This window comes from Lipophrys pholis (assembly GCF_963383615.2).
Source record: "Lipophrys pholis genome assembly, chromosome: 3".
NCBI classification, from domain to species: Eukaryota; Metazoa; Chordata; class Actinopteri; order Blenniiformes; family Blenniidae; genus Lipophrys; species Lipophrys pholis.
Window position 1 is genome coordinate 18,816,423 of NC_137627.1, and position 25,743 is coordinate 18,842,165.

Here is a 25,743-nt window from a genome sequence, read left to right on the forward strand (position 1 = left end):
CCTAGTGCTTTTAACTAAAGGTTCTTGCTCTTGTAGGTCAGTGATGAAGGCTGTGTCCTCCAGTGAGGCTTCACCGTAATGTTTTGGCAGATGCGAGAGCAGACTTTGTCCACAGCGCCGCCATCGGGAGAAACTTGGAAAAAAAGAAACTAAAAAGGGCTAGAAACCACAGTTTATATAGTTCCCATTGCGCATACTCGACTAAATTTCCATAATTTCCTTAATATGAGCCGCTACTTTTTTCACACGCTTTGAAACCGACGGCTTATACAATGACGAGGCTAATTTATGGATTTTTACGGGTTAACGGGCTTCATGCCGCCAGATTCTACCTCCGCATGTAGATACATGCTGTTTTGAGCACCTCTGCTTCTCCAAAACTTGCCCTAAAAGCGATAATTCTGCTCTTCGTGACTTCGTCTGGTGCTGCTTTCCGTGGTACAGAACTCCAGCAGCTGACGGCTGTGAGTGATGCGTTCAGGTGCATCACGTAAAGCCGCCCTGCTGGACTCAGTGGCTGAGAAATTCCAGCAGTGAAATTCCTGCCCTGTTACAACGTGGACACATGCGTCCTATATATGTCCTTTTTTTCCACCTTTCTTTTGAAATTATGTGGGTGCGGCTTATATTCAGGTGCGCTCAATAGTTCGGAAAATACGGTAGATACATCTTTCTTTTTCTTTAATCTGTGAAAAGCAAGTTCAATTTGAATTTCAATGTGTTTCTTTGGTGACGTCACTATGAACAAGCAATGTGGAACACATAGTGTTTTCAATGTTGGTGACAGAAATCAAAGGTTTAACATGTCCTTGTCAGCTCCAAACCAAAATATGTTGGTGTGACATCAAAAGTTCTTGTTTACTGAAGATGTTGTCAGAGTCAAGACCTCTTTAGACTGGTTTTCTTTCTCCATGCACCTTGGAAAAAGGTGAAATGCATTAAAAACCTCCGCCGCTCTGCTTCAGCAGTATTATGCAGATGCCAAGAGGGATAAAATGTCTCTAACATTTGCTGTTTGTTTAAACGTCCCAAGGTGATGTGAGGACTGATGTAAATGAGGTGATGCAAAACCCTGTTTTGAAATAGCTCAAGAAAATCTTTACACAAAACTTTGGTTTTCGGAAGCAAACGATCATTTTGTGTATGTGTCTGTGTGTGTGTCTTAGTAATGCAGGCCTGCAGTTACAAACTTGCATGTAACATTTTTTGTGCGTATACGTATGACTCAGCTGTTCTATTTTTTACTTTTTTTTAATGAGATTTATTCTTATTGTAAACGCACTCTTTTTTTTTTTTTAACCCAATGTGGTCCCAATAGATCAGCCACAACATTATGTCCCCCCAGAGGCAAAGACAATAACACCGGCTGTGATGCATTCGGCAGCAAGTGGACATTTTATCCTAAAAACTGACGTGTTACAAGCAGGACAGGATAGGATCTGAGTGAAGTTGACAACGGCAGAATTTTGATCAACGACGAGGTCAGAGGAGCTTCTAAACTGGAGCTCTTGTGGGTCTGCAGTGGTTGGTATCTATCAGAAGTGGTCAACCAGTGGTGTGGGGTGTGGAAATACACAGTGCACGACAGCTTATTTGTTGGGGAGCAAAATACTAAAACAATGCAGGTGGTCATAATCTTCTGGGTGTTTCTGGTATTTGAGATAGTTAATGGGATGAGGTATGGCATCTTGAAGGAGAGCTCTGCCAGCCCATATTAGTAAATTAGCTTTGAGCTGAAAGTTGCACCTGTTCATAGTGGAGATTTCCTTTATGGCCCAAAATTTATTGCAGTTGCAGTCGGAGTTTGTCGCCTATGGGGCAGCATAAGACGAATCCTACAAAACACTGGGCTGATGGTCATAATTTGATGGCCAATTGGTGTAACTAAAGTTGCCTTGGTAAAATATTTACTCTGGTGGGCACGTATAAAGCTGTCCAGCGTGTATGCCTGCTCGTCTGCAAATTATTTTCATGAGGTAGGATGCAAGGCACTGCTTCAACATGGTTGTTTATGCAGGTTTGTGCGTGTGCGTGCATGTGCGAGTGCGTGTCTTGACACATGCAGGGCTGAGCTTGTGTCTGTTTAAGGGGAATAAGTGTAATCTCACAGAAGCAGTGGTGTGGAACTCTGTCAGTGTGCTGGAAGACCGGGACCGAGAGAGCAAGAAAGACTGCAAGAAGAACTGCCACTCACACTCCGGCCAACAGGACAAAAAAAAAAAGAGCAGCGTCTATGTGTTTGAAAAACCCAAAATAGGTTTTACTGCAGTGTTTACAAGGATTATTTGTGGAAGTTTGTGTGACTTGGTATAGCTCATTTGAACTTATACCCTTTGTATGGCTGAATGTGTGTATTACAGCTTTGCGATTAATATTATAATCAGGCCATCCTTCATGAGAACAAAGGTGGATGTCAGCCTTTGCATGTGAGGAATGTGTGTGCGTGCACGCCTGTGTGCGTCTTAATCAAAACAAAGCTATGCTGCTGACTGTGGCAAATTTCTGCTCCGCTACACAGGTTGAATTTCCAATTAGGGAGAGCCACACTGGTGCATCAAAGAGCCGCAGCACCTATGCAGCTCAGGGTAGACCTGCAAAACAATGTACCCAATCCCTGCATACACCCCCCCCCCCCCCCCCCCCCCCCCCCATACAGCACTGAACAGCTGAACACTCGCGCACATGTACCGATACATAAAGATAGATTTGCTGTCAAGTACAAATATTTACTAAAAGAACAGGAGAGCCCTCGGGTAAAAAGACAGATAAGTGCAGGGGAGAGGAACGAATGCACAGGTGAGGGAGCTTGGGTCGACAGAAATGCCAGCTACAAGCTTGAATGCTTTAATACGGCCATGCGCACACACACTTAAGCGCGGGCGCGCGCAGACACGCACACACAGGGAAGCATATATCAGATATTCATCATATTCATTTTCATGTGTTCTCAGAGACATTTAATCAAGTTGTGCATCCTGAGGACTAAATCGGTTCCCTGGGGGACTCCAGGTCATTGGCAGTGACTTCATTCTAAACTGGTCCTGTCTCGCCTTAAACCTGCCTCTGACTCACCGAGACACCCACCAAAGGGCAAAATGTTCATTTGATGATGCAACAACTGAGTCAGGCACTGTTTTTGCACATAATCTGACAACAAAATAGATTGAAATCATGATTGCTTATTGGTTTAACGTAACACCAAGTCAGTGATCTCACTGATAAAACCCTACGATGAGAGAAGCTGCTGGATGCTTAAGGTTCCTTTTCTATGAAATATTAAATAGATATATTAGGTTTATGAGTTTCTCACTCTAAATACAAGCCATTTCTCTGCTTCATAAAGCTCAATATAATTAGAAGAGGGCAGATTAATAGAAACTTGCAATTGTGGTGCTACACTACACTGCACCATTGATTACTTATACCCAGTAGAAGTTAACATGTAGAGCATGCCATTGATAGTTGAGGGAAACATTAAATGTGGATGAGTACATTATCATTAAAAATACTAATACGGCCAATGAACACAAGGAGGTTACTCAATCTGAATACGCTTTTAACCACCAAACCTGTTAACCGTTTTGTTTTAAACTATCAGCTTCTTTTTTTTTCTCACGAGGAAGAAGACTACAGTTAAAACAAACTCAGAAATGTTGACCCGAAGTTGGCCTCTGTGGCTCATCTTTATTATAAACTATATTAACACAACTGGCAGCCACACACAAAAAAAATCCACGCAAATCTGAAAAATACATACAAGATGTTGATGATGTGGGTTTGAAAAGAAACTCCTTCTTTTAATGTGATGTAGATATTTGTCATATTTATGGGCAATACAAAGGTCTTTAAGCGCTGACACATGAAGGTTTAAATCCCCGGTGGCCCATAAAACGTGAGTATAACTTACCTTTATTATGCCTGGTTGCCAGATGGTATGCCCTGGATCTGTAGAGTATGTGGGTTTGCGTGTAGATGCTGTCCAAATCCTGTCTCCATGTGTCTGGGTTCAGGTTTTTGAGAAGCTGCTCCACAGTGTCAAAAGCAGCGATCGTTCTGTCTAAATCTTCAAGCGAGAAAGGAACCTCCTCTGTGACCGCCACTGGAATCATTCCGGCACCAAAGTCCTGTGAAGAGCAAAAGTTTGAAAGGTAATGGTAAAATTGTGTTTCAGAATTGGATCTATATACTTCATTATTTTGTACATAAGTTAAATTATAATATGGTTAAATCACTTTACTATTCCTTCCTCCATTACACTACCAACAATGAAGATAGAGGACGACTTGCCCATTTGTTTCAACCATTTCCGCATATTCTTTCATAATGGGGCACTTTGTTATACAGTATTTATTTCTAGCTCAAAATATGTTAGATGGTGTCACTCCTGGTGGTACTGTTCTAATATTTGACTATAAATGGCACAGTGTGTAATGAAAACAAGAAAAACTGATACGTTTGAAGTGTTTGGAAATACCCTCCAGTCATTCATGCATATATAATATGCAAACACATAAGTAGCCTGGAGTAACCATCGTTCACTGCATTTGAAATACTGTATGTAACATATCTTCACACGGATGAATGAGATCCATTGGTGGCGGTATTGCAGTTTCTGTACCACATTGTTGTGGTGAAGACGTAACAAAGAGGCAACAGAGCTGTTAGATGAAGCTCCATGTTTACCAGTGAGTCTACACCTCCACCCATTACCTATGGCCATGAACCTTGGGTCATGACGAGAAGTATGTTTGTGGATACAAGCAGCTTAAATGATTTTCCTGCTCAGGGTAGCATCCCTGACCCTTTATGACACAGTGAGGGGTTGAGACATCTAGTAGGCACTCAGAACAGAGGCTCTCACTCCCCCATATTTAGAGGAGCCAGGTGAGGTGGTTCAGGCACCTAATAAGGATTTCTTTTGGCCTCCGCAGCTCGAAAGCTACCAGTCACTGCCAACTGGAACAAGACCACAAGTAAGGTCTAGGAGAGATTTTCATCCTGCTGAACTCAAAGTTTAACCGTGTACAAACAAACCTGATCCTGTATGGGATCCCACAGAACTGCTCTACCTGCTGTTTGCAATGATGATTGCGTCTGACAACTGTCCATTCAACACAATTGCCTTAATAAATATATATTATTGGGCAATTCAATCAAATCACACAATATATTGCAATGCTATTAGATTGATTAGTTACGCACAATGTGATCTCCAGTGCTTTGTTTTGATTACACCTGCATTGAACTGGGTTGAGGCGAATAATTGGATCAGATCCTTCTTGTACAGAGATAGTTGCTGTTATTGTGCTGAGAGACATTTCTTCACTTCTCCCTCCAATAGATTACAGTGCAATGTTTTAATAGAAGATATTTTTTGTTTGGCAATTCGTCTTAGGTATATCCGTATTTTCCTAATTTCTCCTTTTCTTTTTGTCTCCCATACAGCATTTTATTTATTTTATTTTGTGCCTGATTCCATTCCATTCAGATATTTATTCTAATATGTTTCCCTCCATCAACACATCTGACTCCACTGAATCAGATTTCCTTTTGGACTTGAAAGGCACGTAGCTCTCACTCCAATCTTTCCATGATAAACACAAGACACGTTATACTAACGTCTGAAGACTTCTATTTGCACGTCATCAATTACTCTCAGTTGATCACCCACAGAGTGCAAGCATACTGTGAGTGCAATCTGTTTGGATTACCAAACGTAGCCCCCGGGCAATGGATACCCTATAGATGGGCATAACAGTTTTGGGCACCCCTACTTTTCATATTACCACTGTAGACTGATGTGGAAAGCAGGGAAGAATATGGATGAATGAATAAATGGATAGACAATGTTTGAAAAAGATCAATCATTTTAGGTTTTGATTGTCCCACAACAATAGATATCACCAGTATAATGGGAATACAAAAGTACTCAAATTGTCGTCGTGGAATTGATTATTCTTGACAAGCCACTGCCCTCTTCTTGCTGTAGGCTATTTATCTAGATAGGAGGTAATCATTTATTTAAATTTCTATGCCAAGTAAGACTAATACTGTGTAATTGTCTCATTCATTAGTCATTCCCATTTAGGTCAAAGAAAAAGGGAAATTAAGCCATGAGAAGATATACAACAGTTTATCTTGAAGACTTACACTGACTGAAGCAACGGCAGGAACATATTTCATCCTGATAACTGAAGTCATGTACAAGATTAATAAAAAAAAAAGCTACATTTCAGAAAACTACCACACATCACAATTCAAACTTTTCTCTACACTGTTCCTAACTTTAAATCGGTGGCAGTGTGTATGCCAAAAAATGGAAAAGTTCGAAAGAAAAACAATCTGCAAAATAATTTTCAAATTGAGTTTGCAAATATAATCTTACTTTGATGTTAGAACATGCATATAAAGCAATATAAGTATTTGGTGGAAACGTACTGGTCCGATAAATGGGTGCTCGGGTGGTCCAAAAGAATTTGACTCAATAAATCATTGATGGTACTTCTGAATTCTACTCCCTTTACCATTCAAATAAACATCACAAAATATTTTTGTTGAATAATATTAGGAAGCGGCTCACAGGCCTTTAAATTTTAAAATGTTACCATATTTTGGGTGATTAAAAAAAAAAGAAAAAAAGACTAACAACATTTTTTGCCAAAACGATTCAAATTACTAATGGAACAGCTTACTCAGGAAATTCATTGCAAATTGTTCAGTTCAGTGTACAACACTCCTTTATTGTCTATGAAATCATTTTACTTACTCTACCAAAATGCATATTTTTCGTAATCAAATTGATATGAATTCTGAATCATACAGTGTATTTACAACATTTCCAGAACACATTTGTGTGTGATTATAACTGTCACGAAGTGGGCAGTTTATGTGAAAATAGGTAAAACGTTATGAGAGATGAGCCATCTTTACATCTGAAAGTACTCAGCTGAAACTTCACACATATCATCAGAATGCCAAAAGGAATACATTATGGTGGTACCATAATCAATAGAAGTACCCTTTTTTTAATTATTATTTTTGGCCTATATTTTTGACCAACCTAATGATTGCAGTGCTATATAAATATAGTTGACCCATAGTCAGCAGTGATGTATAACATCACATCAGGTAATCCACAAATCCTTCACTCAGTTGACACTATTAAAATAATTCAGTACAGAGTGATGACTGCAGTTCTACTTGCTTTCATGTTTCACACCTGTCCCATATTGTGAATATAATGTTTGATGTATTTAGAACCAAATCTTTCAATTTACTTCACAGAGGATTCGACATTATCTAATATTCATCAAGCCATCTTAAATTAACTAAGGTCCCCAACATAAATTCAAAAGTGTAATTCAAGTGTTGCTGCATGTTCTTGTAAAGAGTCATACTAGGTCGTATAAAATCCATTATGGATTCAACCATACTACTGAATATTGTAATAATAAAAAAATCTAAATAAATTATTATGAAATGACCACCTTATCACCTGTAATAATTTGCACACACTTTGTGGTGGAGCCAAATCCACATATAACTATTAATCACTGTGGTAAAAAAAACCATATTCATCCTTTTATTAAAAGTATTACACTTTATATGCTCACACAACTCAACCAGCTGCCACTACAATGTTGAGATAAAACAAGCATAAATCAATGAGAAAACCAATCTGGCAGCTGGTAATATAAAGTAAGGTCAATACATATATTTCCTTCAAAGGCAATGACATATATATATATATATATATATATATATATATATATATATATATATATATATATATATATATGCAGAAACACATTCTCCCACATACATACAGCATAGCCAGTATGAATCCATGCAGAAAAACTACCATACAGTCCAGTGCACACTAATTATTACGATCACATATGTCAATGAGCGCCATCGCTCTTACACACAGATTATACTTATTACACATACTTATGAAAACATTAGTATAAAGAAGCATGTCATTTTACATTTCAAGCTTCATGCATAAGAAATACTTTACATGCATGCATGTGTGCTGTGTGGGCTGCGTGATGGCCTATGCAAATGAACCATATGTTTCAATTATTAGTGCAGCCATTGTTCCTAGAGTACTTACAAAAACACTTATATGTGGGGTGGCAGGGTTGGCCGGCACATGTGTTTGCTAAAGAGGTACAAAAATACCGCTGATATTAGCTTGAAATAATATTGCATAATTCTTAGGATGATCAAGGTCAAAGCAATTTAATGTGCGTTCATTTCTTTGGTTTATATGCGTCTGAAAAGCAGGTTTTGGTATTTGAATCCATGCTTTTCAGGCACTCATAAAGTGTTTTTATCTGTGCATGACTCACCGACATGGGCATCGTGACAGCTTCCCAGTTGTTTTTGGATGCAGGCGGTTGAGAGTCATACTGCAGAAATGGAAAACAGAAAACGCCAGTTAAATGATCAGCTGAGCACACACCAGATTAGGAACCACAAGGAAACAATAACAAAATGTGAATTTGTTAGTCAATGAAAACATTAGTGTGTGTGTGTGTGTTTTTTTCTACAAAGCTTTCTGGTCCTATAGTTTTGAGATAAAAGTATCAGTGACCATATCAGGGAAATTAAAATGTATGTATGTAAAGTGTATTCTAAATATAGACCTAATATAAACAAGCAACTGATGGTTGAATTCAGAAATACTAGGCTTTGAGATGATTAAAACCATTTTGTGAATTTATACCTCGTTGACAAACTTAGTGTTGTGATATTTAAGAGTGTCAGAAGTTTCCCCTCACTCCTGCTCAATACTGGGATGTGTCAGCCTCTGTGGTTTTCTGTGTGTAGAAATAGAAGTCTATTTGTTTGTAAGAGACAAACACCAGGCCAAATGCACTTTTGATGTTGATTGTATAGCACTCACACAGCACATATTCCCTCTGTGTGTTTTTCTCAATATTCCTACACGTCAGCCAAAGTACAATTACTGTGAGAAGTGCGTGTGCTCAGGCTACTAGAAACTATGGTGGAAGGTTAGGAGAAGATCACAATAATGCAAACTTATAAGCAAACGGTTCTATATATCAGTTCAATGCTCCTTATAGATGGGCATAGAGTGGATTTATGGGGGAAACCAAAGGCTGTCATGGATGTTTTTCACTACTACTTAAACTAAGCGAAAATAAACCATTACACGTTTCAGTGGGAAGATATGACTTCACCTTTGAAGTTGCCTCCTGTGTCACCCTACGTAGAAGCTTCACTCCTGAAGCTTTTTTACGCTTTTTCTATGCAGAACGTTCCCCTCACACACAATTTAGGTGAGCTTTCCACATGTTTTCCAAACAAATTCAGCTTTCTGTTTGCCTGGCTGATATGATAAAACTCAGCAAAATCCTCAAATGTTTTGCAATGAAACCGGTTGCAGCATGCCTCTGTCTGTGAGTCAGCAACCCACACTGTGATTGAAGAATTTTCAAGCAGTGACAACTCATTACACTGATATATCTGACATGCCTTTAACTCTTCTTTGTTCTTTGTGTTGCTCTTTTATTGTAGATACACACACACACACATATGCAGACATGCATGCAGAAGTACACACAGTCTGTGGGATCACTGTCTTTACAAACACACACATAAAATCGTACTGGGTATTGAATTCCTCTCCTTGAAGACTCTTAAATACCATCTCCAGTCAATGTGGAGCAGTAAATCTGTCTCAACTGCACTTCAAAGACATAGTGCCCTCACTTTGTGTGCGTGTGTGTGTGTGTGTGTGTGTGTGTGTGTGTGTGTGTGTGTGTGTGTGTGTGTGTGTGTGTGTGTGTGTGTGTGTGTGTGTGTGTGTGTGTAATAAAGCTGACATCAAAGCGGGTCAGTGTGCAAAGGTTTTTGTTTAACAGAAAGTTGAATGTGGCCTTTGGATAAATGCACTCATACACATAAATACAGAGCTCAAACAGCTGCAAATGAGGTCACAAGGTTTCCTGTAAAAGCTTGTCTGTGTGTGTGTGTGTGTGTCAGTGTCAGTGTCGGTGATATCATGAATAAAGTAAAGCCCTGATTCAAGCTTTTGATGAGTGACGTTCAGAGTTGAGGCTGTGGTAAATGTTTGCTCGGTAAGGAGAGGTTATGGTTAGGCTTCAAGCCTCCGGGCAATGATTGTGACTCAGTGTAATGTCCACTGCAGGGATGGAAGCATGACTGAGCATGTGAGTGAAGGCATGTTTACAAATTTCAGATCTCAGGTCCTTTCACAATCAAATGCTTCACATCTGGACAACTTAATGAAGACTGACTGACATTTACTGGCATTACAGGGATTATTTGCGTGTCTGTGCTTGTGTCAATATAGAAAATCTTTCTGGAATAAACACTTTTCCTAGGCTGGGAGGCCTTTTTGTAGAAAGTTGGCATTTTTCTCCAAAGTATGTTCACATGTTTGTTTGTTTTTCCAGGTACTCTGGTTTCCTTGCACGGGTGGACTGGTAACTCTGTATTACTGATTGATGTGAATGTGAGTGTGTGTTAGACTTTGTGTCACTCTGTATTTGACTCATGATGCCCTGGTGACCCGACCCAGATGTGACCTGCCTCCACTCATTCTTGAGAGGGACTGACTCCATCATCCTGCAACCTTATGCTGGATAAGGTGGTATAGAAGATGGATGAATGGATTTGTGGTTTGAATGTATTTTTCTTTGAAAGGGCTAAAGAGCGTGAGCCATCAAGTCTGACTCCAGTTTGCATCTGAGTGGAGAAATCAAGATCCCCAGTTTCACCTGGAGGTTTGGGCTTCAACACACTGTTCCACTATATTAACATAATTACATTTACAAAACACAAATAATTTCCCCTTAGATGTTTAGATGTTTATCCATCCAATTAACAGCCGTACAACATTTCCCACCTTAGGGTCACAGAGGCCCTGAGGCAAAATGAGTTGATCATAGGGCTTTCACACAGAGAAAGACATCTGCACATATTCCTACAGTCATCTCTTATCAATAAACTTCACTTTTTGGACTGTGGGACGGAACGGTAGTGCCTCGAAAAACATCTAGAAAGTGTTGAACTATTCTGGCTTGAATATAGCTTTTGTAATGTAAATATGGAACAACCCAAATGCCTTCAACCTAAAGAGTGAGAACCCTAACTATCACAGGCCTGTTGTCCTTAGCAGTTTTGGAACATGCAGGATACCTGGTAAATATTTAACAAATGTCACATTGAGAATATGAAAAAAAACGCACAACAAAGAAAGGCCCTAAAACCAGAATCAAACTGGGGTTTGTGCTCCTTGTGAAGCTGCAATGCTAACCGCTACACCACTGCACAAGCCTTAAATCATCTTACTTTATTCCGCTAAAAAAATTCTTGTCATCAACTTCATTTGCTCTCATTTTTCACAGGCCTGATGATGCAGTTTTGCAGCAGTGTCATTTGGGTTGACAAAAAACAGCAGCAAAGTTTTATCGCATCAATGCAAGCTAAATTTGACGACACCCGAGTCGTTCATCTACAGATGACTGATTATAAGCATAAAAATGTAGTTATTTCAACAATGAAACTGAAATATGGTGATGAAGGATGTGACTTAAGAAGCAGCATTTGTTATTGTTGGGGAACTGCAATATTTCAAACCATATTGCCATATTCACTACTGGTGAGGGACTACATTGTTATTTACAGTAACAGTCTGGCAGAGGGGACATCAGGGAGCTGCCCTTTTCAACCTCCATTTTGCACAGTTGGACACTGGAGCAGCTGAGGATTAAGTGTGTGTCGGAAGGCGAGGCAGACGAGCCTATTTCCCCGCCGACTTTTACCCCTCACAAGCAGTTATCTGCCTTCCAGCCAGAGGACATTTGAGGTAGGAGATGAATCACACAGGCCACATTTCTGCTGGCTCATCTACTGTATGTCTGAGTCCAAACTAATTTTCAGGTTGGAGGCCCTAAAAATAGTTTTGCATCTAGCTCTGAGGCAGAGATTGAAGTTTACTGTTATGTGTACTTTGGTACTGAGGATGTATTGTTTCTATTGAAATGTATACATTTTATTATTTGTTATGTTTTCCATTATATTAAATCCACTGTGTCATTAATGACCAGAGCAATTGTTCTCTTTATTAAATAGTAGATTTCCAGTGGTTTTTAAAGAGTGAGGCGGGCCATGCCTTGTGGACACGGCAGCTTTCATATAATAAATGTTCTACAGTAGCTACAACAGCTGAAAATTATATATAAAGTCCTACCAGATGCTTATAATTAGAAACATCAAAGTAACAAGAGAAGATGTTTTTTTAATTTTTTTTATTGCAAAAAACAACATAATGTTTAAAAAGATAGTTAATCTGTCATGGTCCACATTTTGCTTCTTGTGTTGTTATTGAAATTCTGATGCTGTCTCTCATTTCAGGCTCCTTGACTTCCCCTCCTCCTCTCTGATTGCTGTTTCCAGCCCTGATGTCTTTCACCAGTGCCTGAGTGTGTGATTGTTTTCACCTGGTGGCTGCGGTAGATATATTGGACGTCTTCTGTTTGCTCTGGTTGTTTTTTCGTCTGTGTTAAGCGTGGGTCACTTTCAAGTGCCTCTGCGTTAAAGCCCCTGCTTACTCCCATTTAGAAGCCATAAGAACAAGAAGAAAGTTCGGCTGTGATGTCATCTTTTTCGGCAGGACAGTTCATACTCCCAAGAAGAAGCTGCCGAACTTGCAGGCCACGCCCCCTCACAGCAGGTACACGTCGATGAAGCGGCGTTTTAACTTCTCAACTGTACGGCTTATTTCTCGCTTCCAATGTTTTCAGAAATACGTTTGTCTGAACAGTTTCAGTAATAAAAGAGAAGGATTTTGTCCAAGCCGCAATGTTGGTCGGGGTTTGAAGTGCAGGAGCCGACAGATTTGAGTGATGCGTTCAGGCGCATCACGTAGGTCCGCCCTCCGACGTGTTAACGGGCTGCGGGGCTCACACTGTGAGGTTACAAGCTAAATATGATTAAAATATGACTGATAGTCATTGGCGATCTGGAACAGGCATGCACAGCACACAGCAGTGACAAAGTTTCAGCAGTGCAACACCAAAATATTTTGGCCAGTTCTGTCTGGCTGAAAAAACTGACATTGGCAGGACCCCAGAGTGCCAAACTTTCTTCTTGTTCCTATGGCGTATGAATCAGCCTTTAGTCTCCTGTGATCTCTAGGAGTTTACATTTTGGGAATTGGTGGGCTAATAAAATGACCTCCTGTTCAAGCAGTTGCAAAGCCTGTCATCGAACTGTAATCTATCTTTTAACCAAAAATCTCAACTTGATGTAAGATGATGGGTGTGGGGTGAAAGAGTCAAAGGGGGACAATGTGGTTCAAGCTCTGTGGAAGGTTCGTCCTCTGATCTGGAGTCATGTTTCATCTGGTTAGGAAACACTGAAGTTTATCAGCTATCTTAGATCACATTCTCTATATTGAAGGGACTTCAATGGACTACCCGCTCCAAACACTTAAGTTCAACTTCTATCATTTCATATACTAAAATCAATATTGGAAGAAAAGACCCAAAAACCCAGAAAGAAACAAGACTCTAGATAAACTTTGAGCTGCTTCTGCTCACAATAAATGTAATGAGGCAGATCTGTGGACTCATATACCCTCTTTTTGAGTTTTCTTTTTTTTCTTTTTATAAACCAAGAAAAAAAAAACTCTTTAACTGTTTATCTTATGCAATCAAAAGCACTCATTACTTCATGTGAGCCTGCACTGCAGATGATAAATCACACCAGCTGAAAACAAGATCCGAAAGGGATCAAAGAAGAACAATTCTGGGGGAAAACAGTGACATGAATAATGAGTGAGTCTACTGTTTGACTAGACTGTTGCCTCAGAGCCTTTGTTTTTTTTTTTTTTTAGAGAGTATTGCAGCTGTATTCAGACATAAAGGTCAGTTTAGTTCCCCATTCAAACCCAATTTGCATGATTGTTTTTTCTCTGCAAGAGCCAAACTACAAAATGGACTGATGGACAATAAGACTCAATCTAAAACTTAGTTGACACAATTTTGCTTCATTTAGTTTTTTTGTTTGTCTTTTTTAGGAATACAAAATATATCCTATGTAACTCCATCAGCCATATCTCATTGCAACCACTTGAGGCTTTCTGGTTGCAAAGAAATCCGAATTGAGGCCCACTCCAGTCAGCAGAGCACAAATATTGAGATTCATACAAATGTCCAAGAGTAGCTTTGACAAAAAGGGAGAACAGTATTACGGGAACATAATGCGCTCATAATTAATGAGCGGGTGCAAAGATTTATTATGAGCAGCGATGGATGTCATTTTTCCCTCAATGTCAGTTCATGGGGCTGTATTTTGCCTGAAAAGACCCATTTTCTCGGGCAAATATTGTGACAGGCGGAGTAGCTAATGAGTACACGTTTTTTTATTAGATACAAGAGCAAAAGAAGTAACAATGGAGCAACACTCTTATCTAGATGGCAAATCTACCCAGCTCGATATTCATCTCGCCGGGAAACACCAAAGTAAACACACAAACCCATTTATGTCATGTCAGGTGGAATAACTTATCAGGTTTTAGCAAAGTTAAATGTCTTCATTCAATGCATTCCATTTGGGGCATTGAGTGCGCCTACTGCCACTGTATATATGCATGTATATATCATACAAGCTTTTGTTTCCGGTCAAGAATGAATATTGTACTTCTTTCTTTGGAGTGTTATTTCAAATTAAAATATTTACTTCTTTGGGAATAGAAGTACAAGTAAATGCTAACATGGGTTATCTTGGGTAAACTTATTCTATCCATCTTCTATATCAAGTCAGGGTCACTGTAGCACTGAGTAGTGTAGACCCTTAATAGATCACCAGTCGATCATAGGATACATTCACACTAACAGGCAATTTAGAGTGACCAATTAATCTGTGACCTGTGTAAAATTAGATTTCAATAGTCATCCCTGTTCCACTAGTAGTTTGGCTCTTGGTAGTTGTGCGGATAACTGGGTCTGAGGATGAGTTGAAACTCTGCAGTTTTTGAAGATTAACACAGACTGTATTGTGATTACTATGTCTACGTTTTGGAGATATAAATGTTATCATGGGATACTTGTTGAATATCTAACGCTGTCAAGATTTTGATTGAAGTCGATTAACACCCTAATGCAACATTACACCTGACATCGACCACGAGTTGTGACAGATCACAACTAATAAGGCACAGTTGAGGAATTTCTCTCACTGCTTTGGAACCCATTGGGCGATCACACTGGACAAAACAGCATTGTTGTAGAAGTAGTATACAAATGTTTGAATTAATTGGTCCAATGTCAAAAAGTGCAGAATGTATAATAAACTAAAAACGTTTGTGTTGCCTCTCTGCTTCAGTCTGGACAGGTAACATGAACCTAAACTATATCACAGGTAATAGGAATTCCTGAAACATATTTAACATTCATTCAGTTCTGCGTATTGGCCTTTCTATCTTTGCAGAACCCCGCTCTATTTTAGTCTTCTGGTTTCTCTCTGCGGTTGAGTCCACCTCGGTGTGCTTGGTTTTGTTCTCCCTCTCTTCCTTTCTCTCTTTGTCTCTCCCGGTTCAGGTTGTTTTAGTCATTAGCTGACATGCTGATACCATCTCAGACACCTGTTCTCTCCTTCCATTGCTGCCTCTGCTCCTTCTCTCTCTGCCTCCCTCCGTCTAGCTCACCCCTCGCTTCCTCTTTTTGCCTCCTCTCCTCCTCCTTTCTTATCTGTTCGACAGGTCTGGAGAGAACAAATTAGACCTGCTAAATTAAGCCACACACGGTGCTCCTGACTAGCTGGAGGGGAGCGCTGCATTTGTGCGTGTGTGTCTGCGGGAGACAGAAAGACACAAACACACACTCAAACACAGAAGCTCTTTGAGAAAAAAAAATGGGTAAAATTGATCAAATGAGATAAGCCTCAAGAACCGGATTCTGTTTTAAATGCACAGAGGTGTGATTATATGACCAGGGGAAAAATAACAAAGGTTGAGGAGGGAGGGATGACAGAAGCGAGTCTGAGAGCGGGAGATAAGAAAGTTGTTTACTTGGCGGTAGAAAGTAAGCAGGTACGTTTTGGAAAACATCCTATTATTAAGTGATTTTCCATTTTTGTCATATTAGTTTGAACGTGGCAACACTGACGCCATTTGGTTTTGGTTGAGGTACTTAGGGGCCCATTAGGTTCATGTATTGGCTGAGAGATTTGTCTTTGTGTGAATGGCCACAACAAATCCTGTTGAATGTAGTCATACGATTTATCAGTGAAATTCAGAATGAAATGGCGACATGGTAGGCGTTTGGTTGCGGTGTTTTCCCCACGGTGATTTGTTTTGGATATTGATCTTAGGGGCCTTACTGTGCTGAGTTGGTATATTCTTCCTGTGCATAGATACCTGAGGTTTTCTCTACGTACTCCCACAGTCCAAAAACGTGGATGTTTGCAGAGTTTGGTGTGTCTGAATACAGCTTTGTGATGCAATATGAAACTGTCTGGGGTCGTCCCCTGCTTTTAGGCCTTAGGATCAGTTCTAGCATTTGTTAGATGCAGTAGTATTGAGAATAGATGAATTTGCAAAAAAAAAATGACACTCAAATTTAAAGAATATCCGTCACTATAGCACCTCTCTCTCCTTTTTCATTCGCTCGTTTTAGCCATTATTCCATCAGTGCTCATACCCCTTATTTTTGTCTGTTTTTCTGAAGATAATAAGCATCGCCACCAGTTCAACCCCGTCTGTGATGGAGCCTCTCGTCTCCTCACCCTCTTCTGCACTCATAAAAAGAGGAAGACAGGGAACGTCTTTAAATGGCTCTCAGTCTCGGCTGCTCTTTTTCTTCCATTTCCCATCTGATTATCGGGTGGGAAAACATCTCTAAATCAGAGTCCCTCTCTTTCTTCTTTCCTCCTTCTGACAGAATGACAAAGCTAATCCCCTTCTTCATTGGTTTGTCCTCTCTCCTTACCTCTTGCCTCCTCCGTTCCTCCCTTCATCTTTTCTCTAATGCTGAATGGGATGTTTTGAGGTAAGACCAGTTGGGGAGCACATTTCCATATCTTACCGACAGTGTTAATTGATCCTTCCTCTTAATTTTCTCTTTCCTCGCCTCTCTTTTCAATCTCCATCATTTCAGGTCATTTATAATCGAGTACGGGTAACACCATTAGTGACTGTTACGCTACGTCTCAAATAAAAGGCAACTGAGCACGAGTAAGAGGGTGTAATCTGTAGACCCACAGGAGAGGGCAGACCCTGCAAGTGAGCGAAAACATGTGGGCCGCACAAGAGAGGGAAGACCGGTGTGTGTGTGTGTGTGTGTGTGTGTGTGTGTGTGTGTGTGTGTGTGTGTGTGTGTGTGTGTGTGTGTGTGTGTGTGTGTGTGTGTGTGTGTGTGTGTGTGTGTGTGTGTGTGTGTGTGTGTGTGTGTGTGTGTGTGTGTGTGTGTGTGTGTGTGTGTGTGTGTGTGCGCATACGTCTCTCACCAGCAGGGAGTAGTAGACTGTGAATCCCGGCTTAGCAACAAAGTAATCGTCAGACTTGAAGGTGACTCTGAGCAGGTTGGTTTTTGAGTTGAGACTAGGTGGTGCCTTCTGCCCACACCAGCGACCCCAAATTATAGTGCTGGTCTCTGATTGGTCTTCCACTTCAACAAAGTCATACCTGGAGCGAGAGGGAGAGAGATGGCGAAACAAATGAATGCGTGGGATGAAAGGCAGAAAGTTGAAGGATCAGAAAGTTTAAGTCAAGAGTATAAAAGGGAAGGTTAAATGTGTTTTTATTGAAACTTTTTTTTTCCCTTGTTGGTATCTGTGACGTTGCTCCTTTAACTGATGAGGCTTGAGAATGTTCAGGGATGAAATACAGTCGGATAATTGTATCCCATCAAACATCCATCACAGTTTACTGACAGTTTTCACTTCACGTTCTGCTATTTTCTTCTGCCATGAACAATTATTACAGTCATTTCAGATGGGTGCTCCAAATAAATTGTTTTGTTAATCTTGCTAAACTTTGTCTGATTTACAACCTGTCCGATTGTGTTTCTTCCTGGGTGAGACAATATCACAGTGTCTAATCTCAGCAATTACTTTGACGAATACATCATTATAATGGGCAGGAAGAATAACGACGGCCGATGTGAGAGCAAGAGTGCAAACTTTTCTGAAACCCTGCGGCTTGGCTTAAGAGGACTGAAGGAGGAATAGAAACACGCCAACAGTGGCAATTCTGACATGTTTCTTTTGTTTCATGTTTCACCTTTGACTAATTTGCCGATCAGACTAGTTAAGGGTTCATGAGTAAAGAGGGAGGTGGAAAAGATTCCAATCACACTGTGAAAATATGTGAACTATATCTCAACCCTGATGAACTGGGAGTCCTACACTGGGAGGTTTTGGAGAGTTCCCACATGATGACATAAGACTTGTGAAAACGTATTTATTTTTCAACACAGAAATCAAATGCAGCTTGTTTATGTTTAGATTCATCGATAACTTAGAGCATTTAAATTCAAAAAATAAATCAATACCATTTTAAAATACAACATGACATTGTTTCTGGTGTTTCTGCGTCAGAAAAGTTTTGCGTTTACACGGCAATGGCAGAAAAGCTGAAATGATGTAGTTGGCATGCCAAGGCACAAGTTGGTGCTATTGGTTGTTTATGTAATTGAAACTACACATGCGTGCAGAGAACAATATGCTCTTAACAGTAACAATGGTAAGTACACACATTCGTATGGGCAGATGATGATATTAGATTGCTATAACTCAAGACTAAACTATAAAGTTGCGTTTTCAGTGGCTCGAAACACGCAACATTCCGAAAGTTTCCTATTTTCACTTGAATACATCATGTAAACGGGGCCTAAGCCTCGGGATGCTGGTGCGATAGGGTGGGGCCTTGTTGTCTTTCCAACTGTCAGCACAGCATTGAGCCGCTTGTAAACAAAACAACGACTCCCCCAGTTTTCATTGTTATATTGTGTTTTAGGACCATTATGACGGTTTCAGGCAGAAGCAGATTTTCTGTTTGCCGATTTGAAATAGATGAGACCCATTTTAAATCTCAAACCAGCAGTATTTACCATTCTGCTACATTAGTACTTGACAACAGCAATTCATTCTTTATCTTTTTAAATAACTTTTGTCCCTGAAGTAGATGTCTCAATCAGTTATCAAAGACGCACTTAAACACACCTTTTAATGTGACAAATGAGATGCAAAAAAGTGGGCAAAGCTTGTTTCCCCTGCCTCTTTTTATTTATTTATTTATTTATTTTTTATTTTACCCTCGACTGCCTCTTTGTCTTTTTAGGAAAGTGCTTACAAAGACGGCTGAGTTGCATATGGGGATTAAAAAGTCTATTTTCTCCCTTCAGCCCTCAAGGACAAACTTCTTACACTTCTTGCCAAGAAAGCAAACTTTAGCTATCCATCTCCCTTATAGTGATTCCTCTACCAGACACTTTTCAATGTTCTTTTCGTTAACGCCCTTGAAGTTGTTGACGCAATGATTCCAAAACATTAGCAAATAAATTCGATGTATTTTTTACCTTTCTTTGTGACCATGCACCAATAAACTTTTCCACGCGCTCTTTGTCACAATAACCGATCATCTCCCTGTTCCACCTCACGCTCTCGTCCCTTAATCACTGTTCCTTTCCTCTGACTTTTCTGCTTCGGAGCTGCCTGTAATTCGCTCACTTCTCTGTGCCTCGTACAGTTACCTCAATCCCCTTTTTCTTCTTTTTAGGTATCATGTTTCTTTTAGTTTTGTTTTATATTCTCGCCTTCATCGACGCCAGTGATCCTCGTCTCTTTGGATTTAGTGTTTTTACCTGCACACTCCGTTGTCGGCTTCCTCCAGGCCGAAGTGTACGTCAAACTCCAGGTGTATGTGGCTGCCTGGTGGCGACAGCAGTTTCCATGACAACAGCAGGTTGCGAGGGTAGGCGTTGGGGTAGCGTGGACTGTGGATGGCTCCGCCCGCCATGGTTACGGTGACGTTTTCGTCTTTGCGGTACAAGTCTGTAGTGAGGCGATTGCTGTGTGTTAGTGGTTACAACTAATCAGTTAGTCCTGGTGCAAGTCAGAATAAGCACCACACCACAAACATGCACACACAGTAGTACAGTATCAATCAATAACGATTTTTACAGAAAGACAAAAAGTTTTTTGGGGGGGTGTTTTCCATTCTGCTGTGGTCAGTCACTATTAAAAGTGAAAACAATCTTCAAGAACTCCGAATTCAGACATTTATTCCACGACTTGTATTAATGTCAGATAGGGCAGCATATGGACAGATGCAAGAGTCACTAACTGAATGTGTCTGTCTCAGCAATGCCCAGCTAAAAAGATATGACAAAAATATAAATAAATAAAAGTTGCTGTGATGTAAAATCAAAAATGTAGTTTGAACTCAGAGAATCAGTATGCACACAACACCTCCTTCCCCACGATCAGATTGGTCACACTTATAACTGTAAAAAGACATGAATTGGTTTAGTATCATCATTTTCTAGAACACTTAATACAATAAATAAAAGAAATCTCTCAATTATCGCATTTGCATTTGTTTCACCAACTGATTTGGGGACATTTTTTAAAACTGTAAATTGCCATCTGTCACTTGGATTTGCTTATTAGCTATATTGCTGAAAGTTGTGATTACAGTATAGTAATTGCTCATCAGTACTGATGAGCGTCACTGAATATGTAATCCTGTCTTATCAATGCAATCATGAGTCTAATTCTGAGTTACGGAACAAAATGCTAGTGTTGACTTATTGATAATTAGAGAATACATTACACACACACACACACACACACACACACACACACACACACACACACACACACACACACACACACACACACACACACACACACACACACACACACACACACACACACACACACACACACACACACACACACACACACACAGAAGGTCAGGCTTTGTGCTGAAGTAGGCTGACAGGGCTGTATTTTCTGAGTGGTGTTTTTTTTTTTTTTTTTTTCCCCCCCTTGCTTGAGAGCTGAATGCATAATCAAGGCACTGCAGCCTGCACCCCCGAGAGAGACGATGATGAAGTTTTGGCCTTCTCTTCCACCTCCTCACTACAAACTTCACTTAATTCCTCCTCCTGCCCCTTTCTGTCGATCCCACTCTATTCCCTCAGCAGCCACACCTTCTTTAAATTCAAGCTTCAGCAGTCGACTGCACCTAAGCATGTGTTACATGTGGTAATGTATGACAAGCATGTATGTTCAGTTTTGGGCCGTTCGACACATGTGAATGAGTAAATGTGTGCTGGAGCAGAATATGTTTGTAATAGAATTCTTCCACCCTGCTGATCAGGAGCTTGACTGCGTCGGTCCATTCAGTCATAAAAGTGCTTATGTGTTGGGAACTTTAACCCTCACATGTCTCTGGGGAACCCAGTGTGCATGCGTGTGCCTATCAGTAATGTTCATGAGGTACTTTGTGGTAATGTTCATCTGACTGCTTCGATGTCTCTGAAGTTGAGTGTGATATGAATGGTGTGCAGGACCAAACAACCAAGCACTATATGTTTGTGCCTTTGAGTATAAATGCTGACATGAAGGATAATCCACCAACAAACATTAAAAAAATACAATACTCCTGTTGACCAGAAAGAATTTATATGCAGCCAGTGCTATTAATTGTTTATATGTGTGAATGTTCTGTTAAAGTATTACATCTTAATGCATCTACATAGTGAAAATCAACTTGTGTGTTACGTGTGTGTGTGTGTGTGTGTGTGTGTGTGTGTGTGTGTGTGTGTGTGTGTTATGCCCCAACACAGTCTAACTGTATGAGTAGACATTAAGAAAAAAGCAATACACTAAAATTATAAAAAAAAAAAAAAAAAAAAAAAAATGCAAATGTTGAAGCTGCAGGAGATTTTAAGGATTCTGTTCCACACTCACACCATTGACCTTAATATAAATCATGCAGTGATGTCAGTGACACCTCTGCAAGTTAATGCAAATGATATAATAATTAGGAAAAGAGTTTGAGTTGAAGATCCTGTACAGAAAAAATAACAGCTCTGGAAACTGGCAGGTTTGTATCCTGGAGAATTTTATTTTGGAGTCAAGATCAGGCTGATACATCTGAGAGCAAAGTAGAATATATGGGGACTCTGGTACATTTTTATTCAGCGTTATACCTCAGCCCACTGCAACTAAAATTAAACAGCAACCACATCAGAGTTGAGCCTTATAATAAAATCACTGTAAAATATTCACATATATTTATATTCATAACGCATATTGCAGCCCATAAATACCAACATATGTGATGTATATATATTTCATGCCCATTAATTAAGACGTGAGCCAAGATTGATAGTGTATTGGTTTATGGCAGGTTTTTTTTTTCTGCCAGGTTTGTGTACTCTCTTTAGACCTGAAAGTCTAAATATTTCAGCGTCACTCTTGCACTTCTCCCACATTACAGCACAATTCACTGGATACAGTTCACATAAAAACCTGTGAGTACAGATCGCCTAAGTTCTTCATGAGTAATTGCATGCAATTTCTGTGGTTTCCTTGAAAGTATAAATGGTTTTTACAATGCAGACCAGTTGTGTGAAACGTGGCCAAACTTGGCCCAACAACAGTAATCAGAAGAGCCTGAAAGTTGTGAAGATAACAGATAAACTGCTGTTTCTTTTTTGTCCACTGGGGGTTGGCCTGTTATGTCATAACACACCGAATCTCAAACCTTAACTACACAATGGATACAATGCCCACAGCATAGGAATCTTGCAGGCTGCAGTAAAATATATCATATTTTCTTAACTATAAGTTGTAACGAAAAAACCCAAATACACTGCTACTTACCATCTTGGACCACTAGATGGCATTCAATGACGACAAAACACTGCTCCACCAACACCAAAAGTACATACGATGGAAAACAGAAGCAAAGCAACAAATTCGCAGACGGTTCTGGGACAGCAGGCGCTCGATGTTGCAAATGCAACTTATACACTAGTGTGACTTATGTTTGTTTTTATTCTTCATGACGCCCATTTTGATAGGTGCGACTTGTAGTACAGAAAATAAGGTAGCTACCGCATTGTTGGCAAAAAGACAAATCAAAGACATGACATGAAGGTGAGTGTAAAAAAGTGCACGCTAAAAGCTGCAGAAATACTGCATTCCAACACACAACAGGCTTTAGCCCACATTAGGAAGGGAAAAACATTGTGGCAGGTAGGATTTTACACAGTATCTCTTTCCTTGACAAAATTTCAGCTTGTTTTTGATAGACTATAAAATTCAAAAGGGGAATTTTTTGGGTTGTCAAAAGGCAAAATATTTGGCAGTGATTTAAGATCATGTTGTTATTTTACTGAGTTGGGAATTGAATTTGGCTTTATTTGACACTAGAAGTAGGGCAAGCGCCCAACTATCATATTAACCATGAGATTCATGCACTGGTCTTTAAACTTCACGTCACACATATTGTTTCTCATGCCAAGCAGCAGTTTTTGGCCCAACGCTAAACTTCTTCTGTGTTGGATGAGTATAAATATCCCCACTGCAAGCCGGGACATAACTCAATATGCACTGAAAGACATGAACAATCTATATTCATTTCTTACTGTCGTCCTTTTCACATTCATGGTTTGCAATGTCGCCTATACCGTATCTTTTGATTTGTTCATATATCATTTTTGGATAACTCAGTACAGAAACAGTATGGTTTATAAGAAATAAACATTGGTTCTACCCTGCATCTCAAACTTATTGTCTGTGAGTTTATCTCAGGCAATAAATATAATTGGCCATATTGTAAAATACTGTGCGTTCCTATTTCCTATCTCGCACATGCCTTAAATAAATGTTTCCTCAAAGATTCTTTTGGAAATACCTTTTAGTATTTGTCTAACACTTTTGACAGAAATCGGGGTGATTTTGAATATAAACTTTATTTTACAGATGTGCATGTGAAATTTACAGATGTACAAAAAACATCTCCAAGCTGAAGACTTGGTCGCTCTGACATCCATCATGAAGATGATAATGTGAAACCAGCTATCACTGGATTTAACCACTCATGTAAGAACATGTTGTTCAAGTAAACCATCTCCCCCGAAAAAGTCTCAATTTTAGTTGCATTAGCCTGATGCTGCTTCTGTGGTGTTTTTCGTGTATTTTACCTGAAAGTCCCATTAGGAGCAAAATCTATTTTGTGAGATAGACAAGGCCAAAACTAACTGCTTGCTCCATAAGCAGTTTAACTATGTGTGACTGTGACATACTAAGGCCTTGGGACTGAGCTATAGGTGGAATGCAGGTAACAAATAAGCATCTAATAGTCAATTAAAAACTAAGAAGAGGATAATAGAAACTATTTTAGAGTTCAGAGTCTATAGGTGCTCAGTTTAGGGGTGCAGATAGAAGCAATGTGTCAACTACAGGGGGAATAAACAAGCACGTGTAGTGAAGTTTGGAGTGAGGTGAGTCAGGTCCTGCTACAGGTACAGGTACAGGTACAGGTACAAGTACAAGTGAAAACCATCACCAATGAAAAACCTCAACCTCAAAAGAATTAGATTACACACAATAAAACGAATGAAAACAAAATGCATTCAGCAGAATGTTTCATGTATTATCCCCCTCTGATGAAGCACATTGTCAGTCCATGTAATACTGTAACCTAACTTGATGAGTGAGTTATTTCCTTTATTTACTTATTCACTGCCTAATTTAATGTTTTTGTGTGTAATGTAACTACTCCTGTTTTTGAGCATTCTTAATAATTCCTAATCATCAGTCCACAAATCAGAATAGCTTTGGGTGCGATTACTCCAAATGTTCTTAAATGTATTTAGTAATAAATTAAAAAAATTTTTAGGTTCCAACACAAACTTGTACAGTTAGCATGTTTTTTTAAAAGAGATATTTCAAAATATTGAATATGGAAAAGATTTTCAAATGATGAGAAATGATGAAGGATAACGTACAATAATGGACAATCCCAGAGTTCTCTTTTTGAATATAACAAATTAGTTAACTGCATATATCTGAATGTGCTCAAATTAATTTCAGTCTTCGTGTTTTGTTGGGCTTTGAATATTTCTTTGTTTTAACTTTCTTTTTCACCAAAGATGCCGTGCTGTATGTGCCTATCGACTTTTTTCCCATCAAAGCCACAAAACTTGTGCCACTAAAACCTGTGCGCCAAACCTACATTTTACCATTCAACACCACAAACCATGACAGAAAGTTGACGTTCTGGTAATGCTGTGCTGATAATATCACAGACGATCTGACTCACAGCCCGCATTTAAACACTCACACGTTCTCAGCCTGTATCTCACACATCCCTACCATGTCTCACTCTGGCAATTAAGCTTCCAGACTCCTGATCTGACACCTAAATAACTGTGACAATGACGCTTCGTGACTTTGAGTTGGATCTGTGTGTGCGGGGCATATTAAAGTGTTTGTGGCGTCTAAATAAAAAAACCCGATCGATTATATGTGTGTATTTGTATAGCTGCGAGGTTGTATGCGGGTAAAATCCTCACTAATTAAGCTTGGCTCTCCAACCTCTAAAGCCAGGGTGTGATGTTCTTCATGGCTTTGAGATCTATTTGTGATCCAAGTGCCGATCACACTCTAATCACCCAGCAGCATGGTGCTTCAGTGAAAAAAAACAACAACCTGATAATATCC

General features: G+C 39.6%; 1 protein-coding gene across 1 annotated transcript in view; it reads right to left on the reverse strand.

Moving 5' to 3' along the window:
* pdgfd (platelet derived growth factor d) overlaps nt 1-25,743 on the reverse strand; it is a 69,668-nt gene that overhangs the window by 18,714 nt on the left and 25,211 nt on the right. Inside the window, exons 2-5 of the mRNA XM_080459852.1 lie at nt 19,863-20,052; nt 17,506-17,683; nt 8,355-8,414; nt 3,908-4,124 (exon numbers count right to left, since the gene is read on the reverse strand). Coding sequence (XP_080315978.1) covers nt 3,908-4,124; nt 8,355-8,414; nt 17,506-17,683; nt 19,863-20,052 — 645 coding nt within the window. The remainder of the gene's footprint in view (nt 1-3,907; nt 4,125-8,354; nt 8,415-17,505; nt 17,684-19,862; nt 20,053-25,743) is intronic.